General features: G+C 34.8%; 1 protein-coding gene across 2 annotated transcripts in view; it reads right to left on the reverse strand.

Moving 5' to 3' along the window:
- Nucleotides 1–1,060: 1,060 nt before the first annotated feature.
- Nucleotides 1,061–12,167, reverse strand: part of LOC100175773 (WD repeat-containing protein 44-like) — a 12,454-nt gene continuing 1,347 nt past the window's right edge. Inside the window, exons 3-17 of one of the 2 annotated variants that reach the window (XM_002123901.5) lie at nt 11,031–11,086; nt 9,335–9,397; nt 7,957–8,031; nt 7,285–7,483; nt 6,948–7,057; nt 6,392–6,601; nt 5,786–5,924; nt 5,014–5,219; nt 4,416–4,538; nt 3,836–3,946; nt 3,187–3,288; nt 2,654–2,761; nt 2,286–2,395; nt 1,670–1,794; nt 1,061–1,324 (exon numbers count right to left, since the gene is read on the reverse strand). In XM_002123901.5, coding sequence (XP_002123937.2) covers nt 1,137–1,324; nt 1,670–1,794; nt 2,286–2,395; nt 2,654–2,761; nt 3,187–3,288; nt 3,836–3,946; nt 4,416–4,538; nt 5,014–5,219; nt 5,786–5,924; nt 6,392–6,601; nt 6,948–7,057; nt 7,285–7,483; nt 7,957–8,031; nt 9,335–9,379 — 1,851 coding nt within the window. In that variant the 5' untranslated portion in view covers nt 9,380–9,397; nt 11,031–11,086 and the 3' untranslated portion in view covers nt 1,061–1,136. The remainder of the gene's footprint in view (nt 1,325–1,669; nt 1,795–2,285; nt 2,396–2,653; nt 2,762–3,186; nt 3,289–3,835; nt 3,947–4,415; nt 4,539–5,013; nt 5,220–5,785; nt 5,925–6,391; nt 6,602–6,947; nt 7,058–7,284; nt 7,484–7,956; nt 8,032–9,334; nt 9,398–11,030; nt 11,087–12,167) is intronic. The other variant, XM_026838747.1, reaches the window with a different exon arrangement.

The following is a 12,167-nucleotide window of genomic DNA, read 5'->3' on the forward strand; positions in this document are numbered from 1 at the left end:
AATAAAATAAGGGTATTTTTTTAAACACATGCAATAAAAAATTTAAATTAAAATTTTAAGCAAATTTATACATATTTCATTATTTGATTGTTTTTTACACATTATTTTATCATCACAATAATAGCATTTACCCATGTACTTCATGATGTCATAATGAACTTTATTACCAATAGCGTTACTGCTGTTGATTTACAAAATTTTGCATTTAATCAATTTTAACTTAAGATTTTTATTATGATTTTTCCACCTTCAACTATGCAATTGTAAACAATCTTTTAATAAATACCTCATGCTCAATCAAGTTTGCATTGTCGTAATCTGATTGTTTTAAGCAAATTACCATTGTAAACATGATATGTATAAGCTACCAAACATTTAAATTCAAGAAAGCTGTTTGTGTTAGATAAATCCAATAATAAAACCTGTAATAAAGTTTGATTAATGAAGTTTAAAAACAACAGAGTTTGCGTGCCCCCGCACCCCCCAGGTTTGGTGCCGTTTTAATAAAAAATATTTAACAACAAAATGTCATAATTAGTAACTTGGAAGCCATGTATTGGACATCGAGCACAATATGACAAAGCGCTTATCTTTGCATTGTCCCTTAAAAAATTTGGATAAGTGACAGTGAATCAAAAGTGTTAATTGAATAAATGTAACTTTTTAAAACTTCTTCGTATGGGTATTTATAGTTTTAAAATTGTGTCCAGTTTCCTTTTGCCGCTTACGAGTTACCAAATATTACAACTTAGAAGGTAACTATTGGAATGTGTAGTATACTGGACCCCTATGTGGAATAAATCAGGGACTTATTCATCCTCACATGACGGGGAACCTTAGAAGTTATAGGACAGATGTCTTATTTAATACAACTCTGGCCTGCTTTCAAGTTCTTAATGTATGACTGACAATTTAGACAACCCAATAATGACCACTGGGTTGAAGCAGTTGTAACCTTATAAGCAACATGGTGTAGAGGTTTTTCTGCAAAAGTTCTCCAGCACACAAGAATAAATGTTTAATAAATCAAACATAAAAGAAAAGCTCATTTTTTAAAAGTTTTTGTATTTTGATTTTGATTATTACATAATAATAATGATAAATAATAGAAATTTGACGAAAATCATAGAAATATGCTAAGAATTCATGAAGATTTTTATGACTCCTTTAAAGTCCGCTGATATAATGCAGCAACTGTCTGTGTTCGGTGAAGAGCGTGATTTTGACGAGAACGACAATCGACTTCCTTCAGTTCTGTCGTCACTTCGAGCCATTAGGTGGGGGTAAGGAGCAAATATGGCACAAGTTACCACGGCGTCATGAGCTTTGTTGGAAATAAATAGCATTGTTACATCATATGGTAGGTTAAGGTAAGATGGTCCAGATTTTACTTTTTTATTGTAACATTTGGAAGTAAACAAAGAATATTTACAGTATTGTAACTTATTTATTCTTGCATGGGGGTGAATTGACAATCTATATAACGTGGGCGATTGCTTTTTGCATGACTGACAATTTGGGCAGCCCATAAAAAACTGCTGGGTTGGAGCAATTGTGGTTAAGTCTTGCTCAAGGAAACACACAGTTTTAATGGTAGCAGCGAAAACTTGTAACCCATAAGGCTGGAGGCAGTCACACTAAACACTGTCCCATAGCATCACAAGTTTACCTCGTATACTTTCCCAACAATCATTTCTATCTCTTCGAAACTTTGTCACATCTTGAGGAACATTTGTTTTCCAAATATAAACTGATTTATCTTCAGAACCGCAAACAATGTATTTGCAATCATGGCTATAAAAACAAAAAAGAATTTAAATCCAATATATTAAAACATAACAAAACAAAGTACAAGTGAAGAAATTATCTGTGACAGATACAGCGATACGCCAGTTAAGGTTTCTACACTAACACCAAAACTACATAACTGAGGTAGCTGGTGGCACATACCAAAGGTAATTGAAAATTTGGTACTTTTTAGTATTTACATACAAAATAGTCAGTTTTTAATTGGCATGGTGGGCAACTTAACCTAGATTTTTTTGGCCTTGCATTAGTCAGTAAACATTACAACCAATGAAGTGAATTAGTTTCCTATGTTTATGTGTCTAACTACCACTGCCTTCCCTCACAAGAATTTGGCGACAATAACAACGGATTCTGTGCTTTAAAATACATTTAGAAATTGTTGGTCAACTACGGCCTAAATCACATTTCCCCTGACCTAGCATATTTTGGATCTAACCCATATATAATGGGATGTCCACACATTATTCTATACCAACCTAAAGCTTGCTTTGATTTGGCTACTCATATTTGTGAGTCCTTTATATTTGCAAGTCAGTGATAAATCCCTTAAATCATAAAGTCGGACACGAGAATCATTAGAGGTCACCTGTGGATATAAACCAAACTTTAATGAACCTGGAAACACAACATTACAAAGACAGCACGCATTACTTACATAATATACAATGAAAACTATTAGGTAATGAAGTGAAACAAAATAAATAACTAAATATTTGTTGGTGTAAAACAACTTTCAATTTACCCTGATAATGACGTCATATACCATGCACTTGTGAAATAAAATTACTGATTTTTAAAATAAAAGTTATTTACTTAACATTATATCATGCAGCATATAACCTACCAGTATCTTGTGCTCGGCAGGCAAAGGTTCAATTCCAGTTATCTTATGTCCCTTTGTATTCCTACCACGCGATGAACGAACATGAATCTGGGTGTGATACTTCAAGTGCTGGGGTAATGGTTGCATGAATTATACTAATTGCTATTAAATACATGTAAAAAGACACCATGCTCTACTGTTTATTACAATCTGGGATGCTAAGAACGATTTTATATTCTATTCTCCCTGTAATGTTGTACGGGTTAAGTCCTGTAACGTGGCACGGTATTGGGTCTGAGATTTAGGTCAGAGTTGGCTTGTTAACATAAGTTATGGGCTTACGATCTGTTCATACTCTAGTATCAAATGCTTTTGCAGAACCCTAAATTAAATGTGGAAACTGAGCATGTTGGCAAAGTGCAGTGGAATTGACATGGACAATATAATGGCATTGATTGACATTTCAACTTCAATTATACTGTGGAACCTTTAACTCATCACCATCTAACCTTTTAACCCAACCCCTTCAAACCCCAACCCTTTAACCCACCCACCTCAGTATCATAGAACAAACACCTCCCATCATAAGTTCCACAAACGGCAAACTTTCCATTCTCACAAAAGTTGACAGTTGTGATGAGCGCTCCTCCTGATGACTGGAATAAACACAAGGTATTTACTCAAGGTATTCACTCAAGTTATTCACTCCAGTGTCTTGCCCAAGGACACATGCTTATAGTGGTAGAAGCATTAAGCCTATTACATATAGACTAAACTGTGTTACAGCAATGTGTCTTAACCAAAGATAAACAAGCCTGTAGCGGTTGCAGGATGTTGTATTGCGAGCGGTAAACTAAGAGGGCGAATGAACACGAGACGCGGTATTTATACGGAAGATAAAAGTGAGAAAAAGGCACTAGTGTAGGCGTCGGCGCACACACACGTGGCGGGCCACCACAAGCCTACAATGGTGACAGTATTGGGCATATTGCTGCATTGCGCATATATAGGGGATGGGGAAGATGGGACACCTTAACATCCAAATATCCATATTGTGTTTTAAACAAATTACATTAATCTATTAGAATCTTGAGTATACGGTTTTATATTTCTTTGAATGTTATTTATTTACTACCAAATTGCACGAGAAAATAGAATGAAAGGGTCTCCCATCTTCTCCATGCTATATTTAACTTTACTCACATTTGATGAGGAATCTGGAGAAACTTCATTCCACAAAGCAACCTTCTTTTCAGGAATATTCCACAAGCGTAACTTACTGTCCAACGAACCACTTAGGAAGTATCTGTCGTCCTGGTAACATAAATATCTCATAAAATCAATACTAAAACAAAATCCATTAGTTTTGTTTTATATCTACAAGTGCAGCTTCTTACACCCACTGGGAAAGCTTTTTCCGAAACCTATAAGTGCTGGAGTTTCCCTTGTTTTAAAGCTATTTACAAAGATAACTCAAAAAAACTTTTTTTTTAAACATTCCACACTGGGAGCTTCCAACATTTATATTTTTATATTTTTGGCAGCCACTGAAGTTTATTACGTGGCAACTTTTAGAATTGTGACATGACGTGATTTAGACTTTCATTTACAGGGTTGCAACCCACAAGACCTGATTTATTGGAAGACCTGGTTTAGACAACCAATAAATGACCACTAGGTTAGAGCAATTACCGGTATGTATCTTGCCAAAAGACACACATACCCTGATACTCACAATGGTAGCAGCACCGAGGTTTGAACCTGGTGTCTCAATAAGACTTACCCTTGGATGAAATGATATCGCGGTAACAAAATCAATATGTTGGAAGCAACATAAACATTCCTTTTGTGAGACGTGCCATAAACGAACAGTCTTGTCCATAGATGAAGACAGAGTAAAGTAATTCTGTGGATTAAAGGAAATGGAAACTAATGATTTTGCAATCTTTTTTTCTATTGGCTCATTTTGGCTTCCATGTCTCATGCCCCACCAATAACACTTTGTCATAAACAATATAATTACTCACACTTCATAAAAAGGAACCAAATTTAATTGCTATTTTACCCAATAATTTGCCGAAAACTGATCAGATGCCAACACTGTTAATACTGGTATGTGGATCTAGGTCTCTAAGGCCGCACAAGTCTAAACCTGCGGTGTTACTTTATATTTATGATAAATGCTAAACATATATCCCCATTCCCCACCCATATAGAATGAAATCCTCCAACCCATACAAGCTTTCATGAAACAGCATAGCAGAGCTTATCTTTATCATCATCAGCTTAACCATTTTAAACGCTACTAAAAGTACTTTTTTCTGTTAAAAAATCCAACTCTTACATTCACCATATAACCTCCATCGTAACAACAAACTCACCTTAGACCACGCAAGGTCAAGAACATCGGCGCTGTGTCCGACATAAGATGAGAACGGAAGCGATCGAAACGGAGCTTCCTCTTCTTCATCTAATTGATCCGAACTCTCGTACCTCGAGCTTCCATCTTCCGATGCGATGTTGGGGGGGTCACGAGTCGGGGGTTCCATGGTGTTGCGGGGAGGGGTAGCGAACACAGCACCTCGCTCTGAGGGTGAAGTGATGTATTATGGGTAAAAACATTAATAATACACACTTATGATAGCTTGGTTTATCATCAGTGTAAAAAGTTTACTATCCACGGAGTTACTGTCCAAAACTTATGCTGAACATGAGTTTAGTATGCAGACAGTAGCTTGGTTCATTATTAGTGTAAAAGAGGTTACTATCCACCAAGTTACTGCATAAAACATCCACTTGTTGGAAATCTTTATTCAGATCAAGTAACAGTAGTCTTTAACTGTTCCTAAATACTAGTATACTAAGTTGGAAGTCCTTATCCACAGTAGTCTCTGACTGTTACTAATTAGTCTTTATCTATTAGCTCAACACTTTGATGTTAACAGCACACCATGCACAATTCAAGCACTGTATATTTTCAATCACTGCCATATCACCACAATATAAACATCAACACAGACATAATATAAAACACACACTGGTTGAGGCAAACATAGAATACAGTAAAAATAGAAACATTATACATAGAACTGATTTGAACTTTAACACCACTTTCCCCTAAAAAGTCGCAACAATCATTTGTTATGCCGTTACCTTTGCTTATATACTTGCTTCTCATCTCATTAAAGTAAGCATAATAATCCTTCAACACCCAAACCCATATCACGTTGTTCTGACCCGCTGTTGCGAGGAGACGACCACAGTGACTAAACTTCATGCTCCATACTGCGCCCTAGTGGAGGAAAATAAACTTGTTAAAATGTGACGGTTACTTTAAAACATGGTGGCTTTGGGCTTATTAAATGATAAAAGTGTTTAAAGTTCCAGATACGCACGACACACATGCTCATATGATTAATTTCTAGAACTTGTTTTTTCCACTATCTCAGTTTTTATAGAAGCCAAATACACTTTGTTTAAAGCAGCTATTCTATTCCATATGCGTGAGATCCTACTTACAGCATGGCACCGTGAACGTAAGATTCAGGTAAGAGTTGGCCAATTACCTCAACATTGTATATGTATATTCTATTCTACATGGGAAAGGTCCTACAGCGTGGCATGGACCTGAGATCTAAGCCAGAGTTGGCCAATTACCCTGTTCAAAGAACCTAACAGTAACTACGCAATACCAGCTGATAGTACTATTACTATAGCATATACTAAATTGTGGAAAACACCATACACAAACATACTCACCACATGAACTGCTATATCCTGTACTTGTTTCAAACCATGGAACTGGAAAGGTCCTTTATTAGTGGAAGAAGCTTTTATTTTAACTGAGGAGTTTGCGAGCGAGTCTGAAACTTCTTCATCGCTTGAAACATTGAGCGACTCACTGTTGGTTGTTTCGTGTTTACCGTGTTTTACTTTGTGTACAGCACGTTCAACTTGTGTTTCGGCAACCTGGGATTAAAGTTAAAAGATTTGTTTTTTTTTATCACTATCTGGCATGTCGGGGATCTAAGATGCAAGCTCGTATGTTAGTAAATTGGTTAAGGGTAATTTTGAAATGTTTGGGGGGATTTTAAAAAACGTAAGAGTTGTGGAACATGTTTTAAAGAAGCATTGCTGCACTTTTGCACAAATATTATCACCATTGTGAACATTTATGTGACCTTGGGATTGTGAGACATATGCTCTCAGGCCTAATGGTGTGCCATGATGTAACACCTCACCCACATAAAATAGAAAGAAAGAATTTAAAACTAACTTCGGAAATGTCATCAATATATGTAAGAAACTAAGTCACCTCTTTAACTCTCCTTGCACTTTTCCCCAACATTCGTTTAAATCTTTTACTTTTAGTTCGTATTTTTCGCCCACTGTCGTTGTAACCTTTCTTTGACGAAGCTTCAGCTCCTACAATTCAATTAGAAAACTATGAAAAAACGAGTTTAACTACATTTCAATTAGGTATCAACGAGTTTATTTTAGTATAGCTGTCAAAATAGAATAATATTTTCACTGGGTTGGAGCATATTATATTATCAAGCTTATAATAAACTCAATTTCAATTGTCAATACAGTGTCTAACAAGTATTATAGGTATTATAGCTATAAGTTTAAACATACAAGCATTCACCAACCTATAGTGATATCATCGCTAGCTATAGAGGTGTTGTCGTCTTCCGATAAATTAATTGGGGTAACATCAGCAGGGGTTGGGGTGGGTATTCCCCTTGATGAGGGTGGGGCAGTGGGTTGGGGGTCATCGGACCCAGCACACGCAAATTCCTTGGTACGACTCATGATTTGTAATGCAAGGGGGTTGAGACACTGGGACACCTGCAGGAGAGGGATGGGATTAATAAATAGGAAAGGTATTTGTCACCAATTTAAGTGGTGGGGTGAATATTTGGCAAAGTAGACTAAGAAGTGTCACGGTTAAAACATAAATCGGAGTACAGATTTATTTATATTTTACCCAAATTTAATGTATAAAGATCAAATATTAAAAATGCAACTCCAGTGTTCTCTTCACCATGGTTGAGGTTGAGGTTCTTATGGATGCAGACCAGACTTGACCGATTACTCCAAACTCCAAGATTGCTTTTAGTGGGAAAATTTGACCGACAATTTGGATAACCTGTTAGTGGCCAGTGGGTTGGAGCAATGTCTGTTAAATATCTTGCCCAAGTTCCTATACACTAATCAGTATCGGTATATGTGTCAAGCACTGAACCCAGTGTCGGAGTATAAGAAATTAAGAAGAAACCCCTGTTATAACTCGACAGTGAGCATGAGGTAACCAAACCCACCTGCTCTGCAGCGACACTCAGTGGCATAGTTTGCCCCGTGTCCAAATTACGAACGATCACAGTCGACAAGATCTCCTAAAAAACAAATTCAAATTAAACTAGACAATCAAAACAACCATAGTTTAATTAGTAGAAAATTATTCGACATAATTTAAGCATTGATTAATTCTATTGATTCAACTAATTAAAGATGCATTGTTACACTACAAACAAGCATTAAAAGAGACAAAGCAAATTATTTACTACAACTGGTATTGTGATGTCATACTCGTAACCACAATCACCACATAAGTAAGAAACAGACGAAGCTACTAAAATAAATCAGTTTGTAATATATGGCAATTTTTGATTGGATCTCGCGCATGTAAGATGTTTATTTTTCTTCTGTAAATATCAGCGTGCAAAAAAATACGTACATTTTCAAGCGACGACAAGGATGTTAAAAGAAATTATAATTATTTTGATTCAGATTTGGTTCATTGTTTAGTTAATTGGCGTTTGGGATAAATTATGGCTTGAATAAATAAAATTTGCTTGTTTTTAGAAAAACATGTAAATAATTCTATAAAAATCAATCCAAAGCAAACAATTACCGGTTTTTAGTTAAAATACTACGTTCAAGGCTTTGGTTACTGGGTAAATCACAAAAAGTCATAAATATTGGATTTAAATACAACACCCCCCCAAGTAATGTTGAGCAACAGATATTATTGATAGTTGCATGCTATGTATGGACACTCAAGTACTTGAATAAATGCAGACTATTGAATAAAATATTTTCTTATTGACATTGCTATATATTTATAGCATTCTTTTGTTACTACATTTTTAATGTGTTATAACCATAATAAAATTGTGGAATAACTATATAACTACCTAACCTACAGTTAATAGTTCATGTCTTTTATATGGTGCGGATGTTTTTTTACTTTTTATGTAAAATTGCTTGTATTCTTTTTAAAATGAGACAATATGGGCATGTACAGAAAGTTATAGTTATGAACTTAGTTAGGGGTATGTTGTATATAAAGTTATGAAAAAATATTAATACGATGCTAATTATCATTTATACACTAAGATAAGTAAACACTGGAAGATAAATTGGATTCAGAAAACTCAGTTAGTATCGAATATTGTTGTGATGAAAAATTTAGGTCTTTCTGTGAAACAAATAAAAATTGCAACCCATTCAATTAGAAAATAATAACTTGTGTCACTGAAAATATAACTAAGGAAAAATTAAAGATTAGTTGGTTAGCTGCAACTTGCATAAAGATCTAATAGAAAGCATAGAAATCCTATAATTCAAGGCATAGAAATCTGATTAATTAGCATGCAGCAAATCATTTGGATTCTATATCACCAAAGCAAAACATACAAGTCCCGGGGATGAATCTATCCTTAATACAGTGTTCTTTGTCATTTGTGACCATTGCCTGCCCTGTAGGGGGAGAAACCAAAAGAATCAATGGGGGAATTAAATAAAACTAAAATGTGATTATAATCAACTGAAAATAACGTTTCATGGAGGGTATGAGGAGCATGGGTTAGGTTGGTTAAATGTGTAGGTTAATCAACAAACCAGCCATGTAGTGCAAAGCTTCCCAACCTAAGGCCCATAAAGCCCTCTAAACTATCCCGCAAGCAAAGGTGTCACCTTAGATGTGCCTGGGTAAGAGACAGGGGCGGGTGTGACATTATACGTTTTACCCTACCAGTTTTAAATATAATCAGATTTTACTCTGCTGTTGGGTGTGTCAAACAAGCAGAGCCAAGGTATATTGCATTTACCGCATTAATCAATGAGGTTTCCTATGCTTTACGACTATGGGTGACTGGAAGTAGTGACATTGTAGCAATATGCTTGATAGTAAACAAATCTAAACAATGGGTTTAAAGCGATTTAGCAAAGAAATATGGCCTGCCATAGTTATAAAGTGGGATAGGCATGATATATATATATGTATGTATTTGGGTGTTATATGTTTCACCATTATGGCCCAAAGCAAAATATGAAGCAAGCCAAATGTAATAAATAATATTATAGACATGGATATTTCTTAGAAACTTAGGTGTAATAATCGGATAATAAGCATAATTAAATTTTGTTTGAATCATATATAACTCTAAAAAACATCAGTATATTCAGTTTATAAATTTCTTCTTATAAAACAAAACAAAAAATCTGCCCTGTTAGTTACTATTATATTTAATTTTTAGCGTAGACGCCAAAGTTTTAAAATATAGGGAAGGCAGGGATAGTTAGACACGCATTCTAGTAAAATAATGTTGGTTGTAATGTGTAGTAATTAATGTAGTGTAGAAAACTAAAGGTTTACCCTGCCTACCCTACCACCCCAGGTTTGGCGCCTACTATTTCTAGTAAACCATTATTAAAAAATGCATTAATTCAGTTAAAAACATCTGGATCATCTGTATTTTAAAGTAAGACACATATGTTAGTTGCCGCACAGTTGCATTTCAATCCATGTGAAACAGATTAATATTGCATAAGCTCTGCAGCTTATCTATTTCATTTATTCTGTATTTGTTTGTACAGGGTTTACTCCAATACCAAGTAAGTATTAGTATGTTGAACTGTGGTTGAACAAGCTGTATGTAAACATAAGCTACTTGTTATACCCAATATAACACGTATGACTGTATTTGCGGGTAATTAACCATTTAAACAGTAAAGATATAGTATAACACCTGAGGCAGAATATGTTCTTAACATTATATTGACAAAGTTTAAACCTCCATTTCTAAACTAAAGATTTGTTGTACATAACATCTCCTATACAAATAATACATACAGTTAAAGATAGACTTCATTGTACAAATACATGGTATTTACTATTTGCACAAACACATAGAACACAAATACGTAGTATTTGTATATGAATACCACCGTTACCACGTATATTTCAATTTTCAGCAGGCCTGTAAGTACTAAGATCTGTTGCCTGGTAGACCAAGTTATATAAACCAAGATAGGGAATATATAATTATAATCAAAGGTATCCAGTGACCCATGTCATATACGAAATAATACATATTATCACTATACACACCTCGTCTATACTTGGTCGGTGACTTTTGTTGCTTGAAGTTGATTCCTTTCGTTCATCTAAACATAAAGGTCATTGTTTAATTATTGTAAGCATTGTCACAGCATTTACTATGTGTATTAAACAAACATAGCCGAATATTAAGTGAAAAGAAGGTGTTACAAAATCCTAGTTTACTAAATGTTTATACCGACAATGAATGTCATTTTGTAAGCATTATAATAGCCTTCAGTTATAACTAACTGAATGAAAGGAAGTATTGTGTGTCCAGAGGCAGCAAACTTTAAAAAAAAGGGAAGCAGTGATAGTTAGACACACGATCCTGTCAAACAAACCTTCTACAGTAGCTTGCCTAGGCCCTGGTTTGGGGCCTATGTGTACACCAAGAAAAAGCGGGATATTGGGTGAAAAAACGAGATTACAAAAAAAATGTGTCACATTAAACCTGTGTAGTGTAATAGCTATTGTTTTACATAAACACTACAAAGTTTTATGATGCATATATACCAAGAAGTCACAACTTCTCAGAAAAATATCACAACTCATTCTGGCTAGTTGTTTTGATTCTATGTTATTTAAATAACAGACACCAGATTGATTGGTATTACACAACATCTGTTTAACACATTATACAAATACACAGGATCAAAGTAAGCATTAAATTGACAGCTAAGGTGTTAATTTAAATTGTAAAACAAGGGTGTAAACATATCCTGTCATATTGTCAATGCTTTGACTTTTTAATAACAATTCATAAGTCAAACTGCTATTATAACCGGAGACATTTTCATGAATTTATAAACAAGGGCTCAAACTCAATTTTGAAACAGTTATTTTGAAAATTATTTTAAAACCTATTTATTTTGTCTATTTGGAAACATTTATTTTAAAACTTTTTTTTAGAAAACATATATTGCTTTGCGCAACATGCGAATACCAGATCTGCGGCACAATGAGGTTATTTCATCTCATGTTTTGTTCACGAAAAATGGGAGACACAGCCATAATGAAACTGATCCCAGGGCCTTACCAACATACAATAGAATACTTTAGGATCATAGAAATTCTGCTGTAGTAGCAAACACCCATTCAACAACTGCTTAACGCGGTGAAAATTGATCATACTGTATTAAACAGGCA

The sequence above is a fragment of the Ciona intestinalis genome, chromosome 1, assembly GCF_000224145.3.
Source record: "Ciona intestinalis chromosome 1, KH, whole genome shotgun sequence".
In the NCBI taxonomy this organism is placed as follows: Eukaryota; Metazoa; Chordata; class Ascidiacea; order Phlebobranchia; family Cionidae; genus Ciona; species Ciona intestinalis.